At 41.1% G+C, this 18,683-nt stretch overlaps 1 protein-coding gene across 2 annotated transcripts in view; it reads right to left on the bottom strand.

The window, feature by feature from the left end:
* Window positions 1–102: 102 nt before the first annotated feature.
* Window positions 103–18,683, bottom strand: part of ttc28 (tetratricopeptide repeat domain 28) — an 84,333-nt gene continuing 65,752 nt past the window's right edge. The window contains exons 18-34 of one of the 2 annotated variants that reach the window (XM_068334564.1): window positions 16,641–16,750; window positions 14,930–15,059; window positions 14,488–14,715; window positions 13,418–13,592; window positions 11,393–11,533; window positions 10,637–10,781; window positions 10,383–10,562; window positions 8,629–9,173; window positions 8,298–8,545; window positions 7,946–8,070; window positions 7,651–7,728; window positions 6,791–6,950; window positions 6,452–6,528; window positions 5,058–5,187; window positions 3,615–3,722; window positions 2,889–3,528; window positions 103–2,140 (exon numbers count right to left, since the gene is read on the bottom strand). In XM_068334564.1, coding sequence (XP_068190665.1) covers window positions 1,033–2,140; window positions 2,889–3,528; window positions 3,615–3,722; window positions 5,058–5,187; window positions 6,452–6,528; window positions 6,791–6,950; window positions 7,651–7,728; window positions 7,946–8,070; window positions 8,298–8,545; window positions 8,629–9,173; window positions 10,383–10,562; window positions 10,637–10,781; window positions 11,393–11,533; window positions 13,418–13,592; window positions 14,488–14,715; window positions 14,930–15,059; window positions 16,641–16,750 — 4,328 coding nt within the window. In that variant the 3' untranslated portion in view covers window positions 103–1,032. The remainder of the gene's footprint in view (window positions 2,141–2,888; window positions 3,529–3,614; window positions 3,723–5,057; window positions 5,188–6,451; window positions 6,529–6,790; window positions 6,951–7,650; window positions 7,729–7,945; window positions 8,071–8,297; window positions 8,546–8,628; window positions 9,174–10,382; window positions 10,563–10,636; window positions 10,782–11,392; window positions 11,534–13,417; window positions 13,593–14,487; window positions 14,716–14,929; window positions 15,060–16,640; window positions 16,751–18,683) is intronic. The other variant, XM_068334565.1, reaches the window with a different exon arrangement.

Consider the following 18,683-nt stretch of genomic DNA (forward strand, 5'->3'; position numbering starts at 1 on the left):
TGACATTTTGGAAACAATTCGAAAAGTTGGATAACTGAGATATACACGTTACTTATGTTTTATTTTACATTGAATGCCCATTTGGATTTGCTTACTTTTATTTCTTACATTTAAATCCCATTTGTTGGACCTAGAAAAGTGCAGTCATTTGAGCAAAGTCAATAGAGCTTCCTCTGAAATTTAACACATAAGTGCAAGTAATAAATACAGGTAAGTAAAAATACGTACCACAATCCAGCTTTTAAATAAAGTACTTGGGTAAATTTACTTAACACTGGATTAGAATGTAGAATTGTGATAAGCATGAGCGCTTCTACCATGTAAGGTTTTCTTGTGTTTCGTGTTTATTAAAAATGGACACACATTTTTCATTTTTTTACTTAATGCCATGAAAGCTAGACAAGGAATTTTTTTTATTTGTCATTAGCTTGACAACTTAGATACCTCTTAAGAAATGTCTGGTACAACAAACAGCAAGTAGACACCATGCTGACAGTCACACATTAAAATCAAATCTCATAAAAAATATGAAAATGTTTCTTTTAATTCTTTCTCAGTTTAATAGTCTTTATAAAACACATAATAATGGGCAGAAACACGGTTTACTTTACAAAAGAAAAGACAACAATATACATTGATAATGACTTTAACAATAACCATTACACAAAAAAAATCTAATTCAACTTACACAAATATAGCGAGCATTTGGGCCAGTATAAAATGTTCCCCTTTTCTCAGGCATTCAGTCAACAGACTCAATGTACAGTACATGTAGGCATCGAGACACATGCTCTCTGGTCAGTCATGAAAACACAATTAAAGTCAAACACTTCTCTTTCTGTTCTTTCAGCTCTCTCCAGACAAAGGCACAGTCATCACATTCAAAACATCCCTTCACCAAAAATGTCATACAAAATCACTTTCAGTCCTTTTAAATCCTTGTTTTCAGCAGGTAGTGCTAAAAGTAGGGCAGCTGACAAATGCACAGCTCCTGTCGTAGTACGAACAACAACAATCAAATTGAGTTCTATCTCAACATTTAGACGATGGGAAAAAATGTTCACTGGAAAGAAACTTATAGCCATTCCCGGAGGGGAGTCTGATGCCTCCTTTAGAATTTGAGGGAAGGTTTGAAGATGGAGGCGGTTTCGTCTCCAGTTTCTGGTGACCGTTTGGTCTGTTGCCTGGGTGACGCTCCTCCAATTTCTCAGACTCATGTCGAGGTGAGAGATTAAGCAAACCCAAAACATCTTTTTGCACCATGCTGATTCTTTTATTCCCACCTCGAAGTAAACTGACAGGACACGGCACCTCTTGTTTCTGGCCGGAGTTGGCCCAGAAGGTTTTTAAGTTATGAACAGCCTGAATCTTATTATCCTGTTTTGACTGGTTCAGTTCTGGGGTGTTTGCTGGGCTGGAGGAGGCTGACATGGATCCTGTGGAGGAGTATGAAAGTGCTGGTGACGGGGCGCTGTCAGCAGGGGAGCGAGATGGAGACACGTGGGCAGTGTAAGGTGAGGTAGGGTATCTGACTTTACGCTGAGGCTGTGAATGCACATCTGGGGAAACGGTAGGTGAAGGCAAACCTTGCTCTTTCACAGACAGTGATAAAGAAGGAGAGGATTGGGCTGGGCTATTGTAGCCAGAGCTGATTTTCTGCAGTGAAGAAGAGCGGGATGGCGGTTTAGGCCGAGTCGGGGGAGGCGTTGAAACAGAGGGGGAGAGGGCAGAAAGTTGACTAGAAAGAGAAAGAGGAGAGGAGGAAGCCTTTAAACTTGCTCTACTCGGTGGTCTGCTGAACGCGCTGGTCTCAGAAGGATGAAACCCTCGTGGACCTCCAGTGGGAGTCAAAGTCGGGGTTGTGGGAGTGGACAAAGAAGGCTGTCTGGCATGCGTCTCATCTCTCCCTTCACTCCTGCTTGGTGCCTTCCCTCTGATGTTTGCTTTTTGCAGGCTTTCCACAGCTTGCATGTGACTCTGGGTCTCCTCGAGAATCTTCTGGGCCAGTTCCTGGGGATCCAGTTGTCCTGCAGGCATAGTCCTCTCCTCCTGGGACTTGACTGTACTGTCTGTCTCAGTGCTCGACTGGTCCGACTCAGAGCTGCTAATTTTCTCCTTTCCAGTCCTCTGAGGAGACGACCTAGGGGATAAAATGAAACTCAGCTGAATTTCTAGTTATGAATCAGATGAAACTACGAATGATTTTCTTCTTTTTTACTACTAGGTGTTACAGTGAGACAGCAGTCACTACAACTGGACCCAAGTCCTGTTGAACTGTGGTGTGGACAGATTGGGTTTTATTTCAGTCTTTGTCAATCATTGTTATTTCCCATGATCTTCAATTAAAATTAAAATTTTACATATTGTGGCAGCTGAAGTAACTTATTTATGCTGAACAGGATATTCTACAAATTGTTACACACTAATGAAGCAACGAGGATTTGTTCTGTCCAATCAATGGTCAGCAGTGTTTTCACGTCACCTTTTATTAATGCTCCTCATTTTTTTTAACCTAGACACAGGTCGTACCAAAAAAAGGTAAGTACCAGCTACTTTCACAAAATGGAAAACCAAAAATGTGAGGAGTCAAATGAAGATGAGGATGACCGACTGTGAGCGATAATTTTAGAACAACAGAGTTTAACTGACTGGTTCCAGGCTTCAAACATGATAAGAGCAGAATGAACATAGGATAAATTAAGATGAATCTAGTAGGCACTGTTATGAAATTAAACTACAACAAAATAAAAAATAAACTAGGAAAGCAAACATTATCATTTTCATTGGCCATTTAAATGTAATAGATGGCTAAAACAAATTTAATGCAGATCATCACACCTCTGTGCAGATATCATGTTTCCAGACTTAACCAGTGAGACTGAACTTACATTTCCTGGCAGGGTTTGAGGCTGGTAGGAACCTTCAGGGGCAGTGGCGGAGCTTTAAGCGGAGAAGTAGGAGTGCTGATGCTCCCCTTAGAGGAAATCGTAACGGGGTACCCATGACAACCAGCAGACCCCCTCCCAGCGCTGCCTCTGCCTTGTCTGCGTCCCGCAGGTAGTGGCAGCGTGTCACACTCCCTCCTCCCTCGCCCCAGTGGCTCGCTGCTAATAATGGAGTACCCCTCATACTCCTCTTCTTCCCCCTCTCCTGCCAGTGCTCCTTTATGATTGGTGAGCCGACCTCTTGGCAGGCCACCTGAATGCCTGTGTGAGGCGTAGAGGCCCCCACCCCCACGAGGTCCGTCTAGCTCCTGCTGATGTGAGCGCTGGCTGATAATGTCACTTCCTGCAGGCTCGGGTCGGGACAGGAAACTGAGCGAGGAAGCCAGGGAGCTGAGGCTGTAGACAGAGATGGCATCGCAGGAGAGGTTGTCGGGGCAGACTGGGGGTAAGTAGGAGGGTTGAGGAGGGTAGCAGCCAAAAGAGAGGGGTAAAGAGTGAGGCTGGGAGGCAGACTGGGAGGACGACAGAGACTCCAGAGAGGAAGAGCTGTCCATGCTCAGACGCTTGGGAAGCTCTGTTGAGTCTAGAAAAAGGGAGGAAATAACTTTAATATCAAGTTGGAAGAAAGACAATGGCTTAGATCAGGTAAAACTTAAAAATTATTCTCACCAAAGAGAGCCTGAAGGGACTGAAGGGCAAAGTGCATGATGCGCCTACAGGCCTGCTTCCCAGTCTTCAGCACAACTTCCTCCTGACCCACCTCACAAAGATCGAAGCCTGAGAAAGGAAGTACAGGAATGTAACTAATCACATTTACTCAAGCAGGATTATAAGTATATTTTTTTCTACTTCACTCTCAGCAAGGGGCTCATAAATCTACCCACCATCTAAAGTTTTACTTCCATTGGTACTAACTGCTTTATGTATGAAAAATATTGAACAAATAATCCGTCTTTTTTCAATATTTTTATCAATTTTGGATCGACTACTTGACAATTTTCATGAAATTAAGTGGAAGGGTGAGATAAGTGTCAGAGAAGGAAGAAGTGAACTTTGGAATTGATACGGATAAAGAAGTGTAATTGTGGTTTTATTTTCCCCTTCCTTTGACCCCCTCAGGGCAGCTATTCATTCAGGGCACATCTCAGGACATTGGGTTTTATAAATGCCCTTCTATTTGTCATGTATAATGTCAGTATTCTTGCTGCTAAACTTGTGGAAACTGTGAATATAGTGTGAATATAGTTGGAGTTCAGCCATATACCAGCAAGAAAGTGCCACTTCCTGGATTTGAGTCATATCCCCTGAGTATACCAGACAACTCCTGCATATGTTCATTCAAATGAAGAAGTAAGCATGAGCAGAGATTATCACATATTCTTTGGTATCCAATTCTCTAAGTTAAATATTGAAGACCAAAACAACCAGGAAATGAACTTTGTTCAAGCTCTGTCATGGTCTCAGAAACACACTCTCACAAATCCTGGAGATTTTGAGAGTTGATATTTAGCTAACAGATGAAAATAAGTCATGGCAACAGTTCTTGATTGTATTTACGGTTGTTTTTCTGGTGTGTTAAAATGTTTTACACAACCTGGCTCTGTTGAGGAAAGGGGAGAAAAAAATTCCTGGATTAGTCTCTTGATCCAGAGCTACACCAGAGTAGATCCATTTTTAGGCCCACATTCCATCCTTCTATTTAGTTCATGGAAACCTTCTTGTCATTTTTGGAGAGGGCATATGTTTAGAATTATACTATGAGAAAGTCCCGATACATGAAATGGAGGACAGGGTGGGGGATGGAGGGGGTATACGACTAAGAGCTCTGAGTGGAGTTGTAAGTGCGATGGTAGCCATGATATATGTATGGGTACACTCTCAACCAACTGAGGTTTTAACATAGCATTTTACACAGAGTATTTGGCGCTGTTATCATGGGTCATTAGAATATTGTGAAAACAGACCTCAGTTGAGCCATCTACTCGGGAGATCTAGGTTCACCTCTTGAAAAAAATCTTAAACTCTCATAAATACAGCCTTACTTTTTCCCTGCCGCTTGTAGCAATCATTTTCATTTCAGAATGTAGGCAGTAAACTCCATTGAGGACTCACCGAGCGCAGCCAGGAACTCGTGACAGCCTGGAAGCCTCCAGAGTTGCACGCTTATTGACACTTGAATAGGAGCCAGTGTAAAGTCTTGATCTTTCTCAGTTGACTGCAACTGCACCAGCACTTGATGAAGCTAATGGGGCAATAATGAAGCAGGGAAGAAAGAGAAATCACAAATAACACATAAATTACAGGTATTCATAGAAAAGGTGTGTTTCAAGCAAACCCACATCGAAGATGCGGGTTGTGGAGATGTTCTTATCATTGTCGAACGCCTTCTGTCAATTTTATAGTGTTTGAATTCAGTTCAGTAACAAAACACTTACCATTCCCACCATGCTTTTAACCGCCTTGGTGGGTATGAGAGAAGAAGAAACAGAATTTTAGTGGTGTATTTCAGCATAACTGCTGGGTGTTTGAGTCTATGCATTCAGTCATGCATGAATTATGCTTTGATTTTATGGATGATAATTGATGACGTCCAAATGGTATGAAGGATTGAACATATTGTGCAAACAGTAACGAAGCAAATATGTGAGAAAGTGACTGAACAAGGCTCTTAACAATTAAAAATCTGACTGAGGTGTCCATATCAGACATCCATTATAATAAAAAATATTGTCCCATCTAGGTCAAGGTCAAATTTCAACTTTTGTACTCTCAGGAACTGGATAAGATAGAAAGACAAGGGAGAAGGCCAGTATGAGTAAGACTATAGATCAAAGCTACTGATTTTGATCTATGAAAGTAGCTTTGATCTTTGACCTATGCAAGTAGGTCAGGGTAAAAATGTGAATTTAGGGGTGTCGCAGGATGTTGACGTCTGTGACTGCATTGGTTCTGGTTCTCTTTGTTCCACATTAGTTCCCTATATTCATTATCATGGCTGTGTAGAACTAACAGCTGTACAATCATTTTGAGTTCAGTTGAGGATCTATGCTATCCTAATTAGGACATTTTTAGTCAGGTTCTGTAAAAGTTGAATTCTTGGACTACCACAAAATCCTTAGGAAATTTCTGTGATGACACCCAAAAGCAAAAGAGTAACAAGACACATAAACCAGCAGTAGAAACTGAGTAAATTTACTCAGCGAGCAAGCACAGTTTTTTGTTCCTTGTGTGTTATTTAAATGCCACATTTCCATTTGAGTGAGGACAAATATAGTTATTTTACTCCAATGTCAGTCATAGGAAACTTTTACTTCAGTATAACTTAAGTATATTTTGCTGACAATACTTATGATCCTGTAATTAAGCAGACTTCTGAAGTATTTTACTTAAACGTGAGATAATATTTACATTGCTGCATTGGTCATTTTAATAAATTAAAGTATCTGAGTTCTTCTTCTGCCTCTGGCAGGATTAAACCGTGTTACTACTGAACAACATGGCCATACCTTGTGAATGAGCTGTTCTCCAGCTTCAGATGTCGTGACCAGTTTGCAGAGAGCCTGCAGAGCCGGAGGAGTCAGACCTGAAGATAACCATAAAGCACAGAATGAATATCATGGTCATGAATATTTTGATATATTGTACATTTATTAAAGCCTTATAGCAGATGCTTTAGCAAAATAGATTGTGAGCCCCACACCAGATTAGATTAAATGTCATTAAATTAAATGAAATTTCATTGCAGGATGCTCAGAGTTCTTCTTCTCTGCGTTCTGGAGGGGACTGAGAAGTTTGTTATTTTACTCGTGTCTGAGACATTTTCAATATTAGAAGAACCTGCGTACCGAGAAGAGACTGGAGGGTAGTGCTGCACTGCTGCAGCCGGTCCCCAGGGTCCGATGTGGGGAAGAAAACCGCTGCAGGGAGGCCAGCACCGCTACCAGAGAAGTCCAACCGGAAACCCACCGCAGACAGGAGGGCCTGCCACCCGGGAACCCCGCCGACCTGAGAGAGGGTAGATGAAATTAATATCCAAAGAGATAAGGCTTCAATGATTCACAAGCTACACAACAGTGTATTAAGCCATTAAATAAAAACTCCCTCTTGAACAGCTGTTGATGAACATGAATTTATCAATGACTAGAATGCACATACCACCAAAAAGACCCAACAATCCCCATTATCTCAGTTTGGTGTTTATGTTTCTTTGTGGCTCTATTTGTTAGTGCATAGCAGCTAAATAAAGATTACCCCTTGAAATACATATCAGTCTGCACCAAACTCAAACTTAGACACCATAAATATACGTGATTGTCTTTGATTAGAGTGAAGGCTTGAATGTGTCATGTTGCAACATGCTAAGTTACAGAAAATTGATGGACCCACACCTAAATTGATTTACTTCTTGTCAGATACTTAAATTTCATTCCAAATTTTGTAGAGATTATTTCAGCAGTTTTTAAAAAATTCGACAAAATAAATAAATCCCCAACAACATACATTGCGGAAAAGTTGAAAAAATAACTCCTGATACAAATCCTGATCCAGATCTAAACCAAAATCTATTGGATTTGGAAGTTTCCAAAGCAGGCATTACCCTTGAATCAGAATATTTACACTATGGAATTATGTATTACACGTACTTAAGAAAAGATGTGAGAACTAACACCACAGGCGATGCAGGTTTTAAGAGGCAGACACAGACCTTGTTCTCAACGCTTTGCTGCGATGTGTACATGGGGTTACACTGACCGCTCTGAATACGCTGCAGAGACTTCTCCACCTGTAGAGAGAGATCAGTCCATCACCGTGAAACACTCTGAAGTGGAAAGAAGCACACTGAGCTGACATTCAGGATGTTTCAGCTCTAATGTTGATGATGGAGCTACGCCGTATCAAAGCTTTATTGATCTTTGAGGGAACATTACGTGACTTTTTTTTCTTCAGTAAATAGCCACATCCACAAATGCTGCACTGTTAATGGGCGCAATGTGTCTCACCAGGTGTAGCAGCACTCTGAGGGCATCCCTGGCTCTTTCTGGACACTGCAGGATCTCTGCCAGAGCTTGGCCTACCAGCGACATGGGACTGTTCAGCTTCACATCAGTGCCAATCAGCATGTAACCTGGAGGAGAACACACTGATGGTTAAAATATATATGTAAACACATGAAAAGATCATTTTAGTTTTACATTGGAGCTATCACTGAGCACAGTTGGAGCATTTTTCTGCCAATTCAGTAGCAGTGCGGTTATCCAGATCAGCTGAAAACTGATACTCTGGACTGTTACTGTTAGAACCATCAGTAGCACTCATATGTTTGAAGTTCTGGATAGTTTTATTTTTGCTAACCCGCCCAGTTGGAAGGGTGGGAGAAATGCTTGCTGCTCTGCAGAGTCTTCATGGCCTCGGTCAGCGCTGCACTCGCTTTGGTCCCGTTGAGGAGGGCCGTGTAGAAGGTGTGTGTGAACACTTTGGAGGCAGCTACCGGTACAGGCCACAGAGAGACACACACACACTGGACCCCTGCAGCCAAGAAGGCCCGGGTCAGACCCACCACTCCATCAGCCGACACCCTGCTGCTGGACTCCGGGTATAACCTGAGGTTTGACAAAGAACCAGAAGTTACTTAAGATGCACTTAAACCTAACCTGACTAACTTCAGAAATGAAAGACGTTTTACCTCAAAACCACAAGTTTGACACTCAAACACAGGTCCAGGATGTCAGCAGCAGTGAGCAGGAAGTCGTTCAGTGGTGGACTGTTGCACATACTCTCAACATCACACACGCTTTCTCCATCCTCACTCGTCTCATCTGTTTGTCTCTCCGGGCTCCTGGTGTTTTCACCAGGAGCTGCAGTCTCACATGAATTTGAAGCTCCGCATGGGGATTTCTCCCTGAGTCGCCCCCCTCCTCCCTCAACTGCTCTGTGCTCCTGGCCGGGGGCGAGGACCAGAGCAGCGAGCTTCCACGAAATGTGAGTCGCAAAGTGAACACACTCAGCCTGACTCAGAGCCGCTAAAACACGCTCCTTTGTGGCATTCGCTCCAGTTAAGGGATGACATCCCAGTTGCTCTCCCAGCCATAGTGCTTCTTCTTGGGCTGAAGGTAAGGGGCCCCACAACCAACGGTCCATCAGAGAGGGGGGCAGGCGAGGAGCCCCAACCACAGCAGCCACTGAACCTCCATCTGAGCAAAGTAAGGGGCCGCATCGACGAGGATGAGGCTGTGGGTTGAAAACAAGTATATTAAACTTGCTGCCTATAAAATTTTCACTCGTTTTTTAATAATGTAAATGCCTTTTTTCCTTGAGCAAGATGATGAAAGATGCAAATTTCCTCCCCGCTCATATTTTACAATGTAGAACTTTATAGACAAAATAAAGCTGTTTCTTTATCGTAACCATCATCAAGGAGTCAAACAAATGTTAAGGATCTTTCAATAGGTCTTTCAATGGTCTAGAGATGGTTTAGACACATAAAAAGACATTATTTTAGGCTACTACATTCATTAAAAAAATACAAGAGCAACAAACAGAAAAGAAACAGTAATTGTTACGTAAAGGTTTACATGGAAGAAATAAATGCTTAGAGAAAAAGAAGTAAAACCTCGATCTTTGTTTAGGCTTCGGTGTTGAGTAGCCTGTAATTTAACAATTCAAAAGGATTCTCTTTGGTTAAGTTTCCTCCGTCTGTCTCCTTTAATTTGGAGGATGGGATGTGGTCACTGCCAAAGGCTTGTAATGTGGCTGAGTTCCTGTTATGGACATCCTGATAGGGTCTAACCATGGCTACTTCATGATCCTCAAATGGTATATTTGTTTTCCATGAGATCTATTTGACTCCTTGATGAAGGCTTGATGCCACATTACAGTTTACTACTGGACATAACATGACCATAAAGGCATTTGAGTTGTGGAAAAAGGAGAGTGGCATGTGATTGTTTTGTTTACGTGTATCCCTTAGCAGCACTAAGGGATACACGTAATCAGGGTCCAGGAATTGATTTTATCCTTATTCTTTTTATAGTTGAAACAACCAAACATAAACATTAATAATCATAATCAATGTTACACTAACTTTAAAATTAGTCTCAAAGTGAAAATTCAGTCATTAAAAGTTTCTTGGTCCACAAATCATTTCTGGAGATTTTCACAAAAATAGAGATTTTCTTTCTTCAACGACTGAAGTAGATGTGGACTCATCTTAATTTGTAGCATGACACCACAAACCTGTAATCGTAGTCTCTTAAATCCCACAGGATGAATTGAAAAATAATTTTTAATATCAAACCTTCATGGTAGCCTCTAAGCTAAAAGCGTGGCCCATATGTGGATGATTATAACATCCTAAATGTTGATGTGCTTCTTAACAAAATCATGGAAAACATGCCATATTTTACTTTCAACAATTAAAAATATGTGCAATTTGTCTACCTTAATTGTGGCTCCAAGGCTGCCTAAAGAGGGCACAGAGATGAGACTGAACCTTTCATACAGGTACTCATTGGAGGAACTGCCTTTGAGCAAGGCAAATGGGATCAGGTACAACTCTCCCTCCAGCACCAACACCAGCTGTCTGTGTCTGCCCACAGGTCCACTACTGTGCATCAGACCCTGCAGAGAACACCAATGAAACATAAGAATGGAAACATGCAGTGCTCAAACATACGTGACACGTTCATATTTACCCCTTCCATTGGTGAGATGAGTAAGTCGTAGAGGGCCCGCAGAGGAGGTTTGCTCATGTTACTCAACCTACAATGAGGCGATGATGAACTGTCCTTCACTGGAGACACGGTGGTGCTGTACAGACTGGTCATGCTCTGACAGCTCCTGGACGACAGAGAAATACAATACATGTCTGAAATCAACCACAATAGCATCTACTTCAGCTGCTCTGTGAAGCAGTGCTGCTAAATGACAACAACAAACTAACATGCAAGTAACACATTGATGTGTTTCTGTTTATAAAGAAAAAAATGTATTAATATGGAATAATTAGCAAGAAGAACCAAATACATATGATAAGTGATGATTCCACTAACTCAAAGGTTCCCTGTTGTTGATCACAGCTTATAGCTAATACAAAGTAAATTATTCTGGATGTTTTATTTGAATACATTTGTGTGAAACTCACTTTTACCTTAAGTACATCACTTGTTAGCCCCAGCTAATATGGTAGCTTCTAGATAGGGCAGGAGAGTATGAGCTTAATTCAGCTCTACCTAAACTAAATGCTAGTTGTGATATTTTGTTGAAAAAAAATTCACAAATATCAATCTGATGGTGGAAAAAGAGGGAACATGAGGGGATTACTGACGTTTCCTTTGGGAACCTGGAAATGTGCACAATTTCATGCCAAAGCATCTTCAGTCTTCAGTCTAGACATACAGATCAACAGTTCCATTCATATATCCACCACACCCCTGCAGCAGATCACAAACCTATTGAAGAGGTTGTTCCTGGATACCATACGGAGGTAGCCGGTAGGGTCGGTGGCTGAAGTTAGTTTGTTGTTCAGTTCCTCAAACTGCTGCTCCAGCAGATCACCGGCCTCACTTTCTGTCTCGCTGCTGGAGCAAAACCTGGAAAGCAGATGGGAACACAAGCTGCATTATTACAGCAGGATAACATCACAAATACCCCAGTAAACTGTAAAATTTTGCATTATGACACTTTTATTTTCTGCATTAGTTATTGTCATTATCTTATGTTAGATAAGACAACTCAAACTGCTTGAATTATTCAGATTTAAACATAAATGAAACAAATTTCCTGAATAGTGTCCTCTGTGGCCCAATGTTGTAGCTACATGTTAACAAGCCACTAATTTTTCATCCATGTCTGTCTGTTACCGGCTTTGATATTACCAGCTGATTTATGGAAAACTAGAGAATGAATTTCAATAAAAAAGAGGACATTTTTCAAAGTGGGGGGTTGGACACGGGTCAGGAAAGTAAAGCTGATGAATAAAAGTGGTCTAAAAAGAGGCAACTTGTTTGGAATCATCCAGCTGCGCGAGACTGGTTTAAAATATGTACACACCCCACCAATAGTGTGGAAAGTATTTTATTTGTCTTTATAGCTTCTCAGTTATCCAGGTCATGGTTATCCAAGAGACTTCTTCAGAAGTCTTTTGGATGAGAGACGAAACGTCATCAAGAACTTTCTTAACGTCCAGTGGATTGACTCAAACAACTTTGGCTAAGTATTTTATTTCCACGTATGAGCAAATTCTTTTTCTACTGTGGATGAGCAGAAGTAATAATCATCTCACAAAAACAGAGGGAGGCTCCAGACTCAATGCTACACTGAAGATTCATTCATTCATCTTCTTTAAGAATCATAATTGTCGCGGGTTTGCTGGAGCCTATCCCAATTGGCTATGGGCAAGAGGCAAGGTACACTCTGGATGAGACGACAGCTACACTTAAGATGATGTCATGAATTACTGTGGGCCATGGCAAACCCAGTGCAGTGGTTTAGAAAGCAGAGAGGCAGTTTGAATGAGGGACACGTGATTTACTAAGCTGTGGGCAGGATAATTGAGAGTAAGAAATATGGTAGATGACAGCAGCAGAAAAAGAATATAGACGACTTCCAGTATGTGGCTCCTCTGTCTTGTTTTGCTCTCCTGTGTTTTAATGAACAACAACATACAGTAATAAATCTAAATCCACACTAGTTGTTCTGTTTGGCTGCAGATCCTAAGCAGGAAGCTCAAGTCAGCATTCTTTCAATGACAATGGTAACATGCTGATGTTTAACAGATTTAACTGAGTAAATATGAAAGAATGTAATGTTCAAAAATCCCAATTTTTTCATGCATATCCAACTCTTTGCTACACTTTCAGACAGTCAGCTAAAATCATTATTTAAACTTTAAAATATTCAAAAAACCTCAGACTTTCTCAGATTCACATCATTTGTATTTTTTACATTTTAGACAATTTGTAAGAGGTGACATCATCATTAGACTAAAGAGGATTGTGTTTGATCCTATACTTGTCACATTAATTCCAGTGTTTATAAATATTTATAGATATTGTGGAAAATATGTTGAGAAAATAACAGATGAATTGTAGTTTGGATCACCAGTGGCCCAACCTTCTGCCCCATAAACATGTTAAATAAAAAGGAACATTTGGGATGATCCCTGTAATCTTCACATTTTTAACTTAATCAAGAAAAAGTCTTCATGCACTCATTCAGACGCTCCTTGCTGAGAGGTCATTCTAACAACAGGAGCCAAGTTTCCTCCCTGAAACTGAGGCGAGAAATTTACACTTTTCTATTCTATTCTATTGTATTCTACTCTGTTTGAGCCATCAGTCAATTCCTACATCCTGATTGAATTATCAATTTCCACCTATTTTTATTTCCTTCATTGCTACATCAAATTAATTAAATGAAATGCCCACTTCTGGGTTGTGTGTTGTCAAATCAAATCATTGAACAATTAAACTAACCTGCTGTAATGGCTGTCCACTCCTAGGGCCTCTCTAGCATTGCTAATGTACTGTTCCAGAGAGAGAGGACCTCCACCTGCTCCTCCTCCACCCTGTGGACTCCCGTTGCCATCCTGGAACTCAGCGACCTCCACTCCAGCGTCTCCAAGGTAGACCTCGTTGAACTTCACAATACCTGTTGAAGCGTAGCAAGAAGGCAACGCAGTGACATTTAAATGCTAAATGGACTTTATTGCTGTGTTGTGACTTAAAAGACTATGAGCACTGAGATTTTCCAGACGTCAAACTGGGACCTGGTCGGCTTAATGTAGGACTGGAGGAAACAGTCAATCAGAACCGGTCACCTAGTCCAGCCACAATAGAGGGAAATATGTTTGACACAAATGTTGGCATCCTTCTTGTTCTTTGGTGTGTAATTTATTGTTTACTAAAGAGAGACACAAACTCATGACATGAGGAGACTGAAAGGATCATGCAGTGACATTTAAATCTACTTTTTGTTCAGTGTGAAAACAACATTACAGGAAAGAGCATGAGGTGATTATGGTCAAAAAGTGATTAAAATCCAAAGGTTTAGTCCCTTCATGAGGAGTAGATAATGTTGTATTTGTACAACAGTCTGACCAGTGTGTGGATGGGGAAGAAAGATGTCTCTCATTCCAAAGGAAAAGAGCTGATCCATGGAGGAGAAATGTCACGATGAGTCATCAGACTCTGGCCCAGCCCCAGTGTTCACACTCTTTTAAGGTGTTTATGGCTTTTTTGAGACAGGAGGGTTGACGTCAGGCTCAACACCCTCCAAATTATCCATATTGTGAGCATCTTTTTCCAAAGTTGGTTAACTGTTAAGCTAAAAATATATTTCACTATTTCCCAGCTCAGAAGATGCCAAACCAAAGAACCATGGTGGCAAAAATACTGTTGTCTAGGTTTTAATAGTGACATAAAAAAGGGCCATTGTGATTTATTTTTAAATTATCCCAAAGAATGAAACACTGTTTGGTTTTAATGAGTGTGTTTTCTGACACAGCCAGGACATGTGGCTGTGTGGTGTGTTTCGGTGAGTGTACCTGTCCCTGGAGATATCAGCCAGCTGTACAGAAATCCACCAGCCAGAGAGAAGTAGAGGACCATAGCCCTCTGACTGTTGACCGTCTCCAGGATGTGCTCCACGGTAACGGGGATATAGGGCTCAATACTGGCCGCTTGCTGACTCCCTTTCTGCCGCTCGACCAGGAGGTCGGCAAAGGCACGTGTTCGTCCTCGCTCTGCTATGGCCAGCGCCTCATCGTGGCGACCTGGAACAATACCGGAGGATTAATTCAAGAGGGAGCAGGAGATTTGGGAAAACAAAAGGCGTAAATGACCAAAATCAATAAACAAGTGAATTCATGAGATTATTTGTGTGTCGCTAACTAGACAGAGTGAAAACGATAGAGAAGAACACCATTGGAACAAAGTGAGGCTGAGAGATTCTGACTAAAATAACAACTCCACAGGAGAGGAATTCACCGAGGCTGACGAGGACCCTCTGGAGAGCCTGGTACGAGCTGGTTTGCAGATCAAACAGAGAGAGCTTGTAATCGGTGCTGAGCTGCGTCTCATGACGAATGGTCTCAAAAATCACAGACGCTCTGTACAACTGCAACACAGCAAACATCACATCAATACTTACAGATGTACAAACAGCACTAAATGGATTGAGGTTTCTGATAAGTCAAAAACTTTTTGCATGTTTCTACGTCTTTAAAGGCCTGCCCTTACAATGATGGACACTAGGGGGCAGTAAAGCCACGTAAACTGCAGAATCAAACCGCCAAAAAAGACATCAAGAACATTTTTAAATTAAAAAAAGGGCAGTTTTAAGGAAATAAAACAAAACGTAGACTGAAAAAAAAAAATCTCATTCGTGATTAGTTTTTTTTCAGGTCTCTACATAGTGGTCCGACCAACTCCTAGAATCTGGAAAACAAACAGGTGCTATTTCGACTTTAATGTTTACAAAAACCTCTAGGAGTCTAAAAATGTCTTGAATAATTTCTCGCCCGTCATGATGTAATGACAGGAGTGTGAGTGCCTCAGTGTGAGGCAACGTCCTGTCTGTGTACGTGTAGCCTGCCTATATGTCTGTGTGCGTTTGTGTGTTTCAGTGTGTGTGTGTGTGTGTGTACAGTGTATCCTCAGCCATTTCTTATTATCTAATGACGATTGTCGGGAGACATGGCTTTTGTCATCTCCTCTCCATCCTCATCCGTTGTCTCCTCCTATGAATTCTTTCCCGTTTGCAAGCAATTTGTTCTTCTCCACAAATTCTCTACGATGTTCACTGGTTGGTCTGTTCCATCAGCTGATCCGTGTTTACACAATGTTTAGCTGACTGAGAAAGTACCTCCATGATTACCGTATAAAAAATAAGTTATATAATGAAAAGTAAGAGGTAAATAGGGAGTAACAAAGTTACTGAAAGTATAATCACTGGAGCAAGTGCATGTAAGTGCATGTGCACACTGGCGAGTATGCACGTGCACATGGCGCATGTGCACTACATCAACTGGGGCATGTAGCAGCCATTGACAAGGGAGCTCATTAACATCTAATAGCCAGTCCTGTTTTTATTAGACATGATTTGAGTGATTTTTAGCAGCTGACATTAAGGGCTACAGATCAGTTTGGGGCAATACATTTCAAATACAGTCTAGTCAGACATCTGGCAGCTTTGTGAAATGAATTAAAAAGAGTACAATATGGAATGTTTAAAGACGGAAAACAGCTTGAAAGCCTTTGTCGTCGTCGTTTACTTGAAGTGATTTTTGTTTCCTCCTAACAAAGCAAAAAAAGTTTATGTGTTTTCTCTGAAATATTGGGTAAAATACAGATTTACTGGTAGTCTTATCTCTGGAGCCATGTTTTGTCTTTAGTCACTGCGATTGCCATTTTCATGCCTGCAGGTTAAACCGTTTGCACGCATATGAAGGAGTTCGTCTCAAGTTTGAAGTCGGATATGCCTGTTCACAACATGACAAATGATAAAGAGATCGGCTCTGAGGTTTTCTTATTTTTATCCACCTGAACAGAAGAGAGACACACCTTAACAGTAACCAGACAGGTTGAAAGGCTGCAGATGCTTTCTCTTTTTTAAATATATATTTGCTATTAGTCTGCTATCAGCCTGGTGGTGATCTCGTATCAGATAGTATTGATGTGTATGTGGTCACACACAGACCTGGTGCTGGGCCTCCTCCAGGTTCCCACTGGCCCACAGAGACAGACCCAAGCGATGGCGTATCTTAGCTTCATCTTCTCTGCGACCTAACTGCTCCGCCAGACGCAGACCTGAAGACAGGGACAGACACACAGCAGAGATCAAACACCAGCCCGGAGGCTGATCTGAAATCAGCTCTTTGAAAGACTCTCCTGACAGCCGCTGAAGCGAACTTGAGCCGAGGGCGCTGACTCTCGGTTCTCCCTCGTCGCTTCTTTTGTCTTTGGACCTGACATCTCGTCACGCTGACGTTTTGGTAGCTGCTCCTCATTTTGTCTCGGATAGGTTTCGTCTTTCCTGCTGTGCAGCGGCAGACAGTCGAGGCAGCTTCTAATTACTTCTCATTAGGCTCTCAGATTGAGCAGAATCTCATCAGACACGAAGTTTTGATTCACGCCTCTCTGTCGGGCCCTGTGATGTTGGGTATCTGTGCTTCTCTCCATCAGCAGCCGAGGTTAATTAAAGACTCCGGTTCAGATGATTCTCCAGCTCCATCCTCCCTCCATCTCATTGGTGAATGACTCGTAGCTTGTTGAGTTAATGATCAATCAAAATCCAGAGGCTCCGTGAGTATGTTGACAAACTATGACGGCGTCTCAGAGTCCATGACTGATCCGGTATGGGTTTGGTATGTTTCAGCCTGTTTTTAATGCATTATTATTTTCAGTGAAGATGAGGAGGGATTGCAATGTTTAAAGTTAAATGTTTCATTGCAGTTTGAGAAGATAAATCAAGCTGGATTATTGACAATAAGCAGGATGACTCAAGGATAAAAACCTAACTGTTGAATTTTCATGCTTCATGACAGTTTAAAAAATAAAATGCAGGAATGTAATTAGGCGTAAACAACAATAAATCATATTTCATGCACAGATAAAAGTGTTTGTGTCAGGTCTTCCCTCTGTAAAGACTGTCAGGCTGCAAAGGGGATGTAAAACTGAAACCTTCGGCTTCGCTGATCTGATTGACGTCAGAGTGCTTTTGAACATACTGAAGTGAAAATACAGACACATAGTGCCTTAAATAAATTATTACCTGCACCAACGAGAGTTGGAGGCACGTATGTGACGTTAGTTTGTTCATCCACAAGATATCTGGAAAAGCTGTCACATGAAATCTGATGACATTTTGTGGAGGCGTAAATCCAAAGGGAAAGTTGATTAAAGTTTGAGTCAAGGTTTCAGAGTGTGGATCAGTTTTCACTTTCTTTAAGATTTTGTCACTTTCATAAAAAATAATACACACGAGATTAAACTGAAAACATCCAGGCACGGACAGCTCGTGAAGATTCACAGCGATTGTGTGAATGGATCCAGATGTGGAAGATGAGATCTATACGTGTCGGCCGTAACAGAAGTCAGGACTGAGAGGCGAAGCTGCCGAGGCTCATATCACAGAGGAGTGGACTCTTGTCCCCAGTGGAGTTTTACACCACTTGAGACTCCTTCTGCATTTAAATTGGAATAAATCTCCTCCATATTTTCTCCATTAATTTTCTCTGCTAATAGTCACCAAAAGCCAAGAAAATTTCTACATTTAAGAAGCTGGAAACCTAAACTGTTAATTAAATGACCAAATAATCAATTAGATAGACATAATTATATATTACATCATATTATATCATGTTATTTTATATTGTATTGTATTGTATTATATTATTTCGCGTACCATTTGGAAAAAAGTTGGCTCGTACCTTTTCGCACGACATGCTTAAATTACCTTTTTTAATTTTAGTTTTTCATATAGCTGTAAAAGAAATAAAATACCAAAACAAAATGTGCGCCAATGGCATGTTCCCCCCCACAATAATTACTCTCTTTTAAATCACAAACAGAGCTCCCTCTTCTTAATTCGGGGCTTTTAATTTGGATGAGTTTTTATCTTCTCACATTTATTTTGACCTTTATAAGTTAAGTCTTTTGTGATTAGACCTTTCTGTATGTGTTTTTGTAACTCTGGGCTGAATGTTTGTTTTAAAAGTGCTTTATAAATAAAATTGAGTTG

The sequence above is a fragment of the Antennarius striatus genome, chromosome 15, assembly GCF_040054535.1.
Source record: "Antennarius striatus isolate MH-2024 chromosome 15, ASM4005453v1, whole genome shotgun sequence".
NCBI classification, from domain to species: Eukaryota; Metazoa; Chordata; class Actinopteri; order Lophiiformes; family Antennariidae; genus Antennarius; species Antennarius striatus.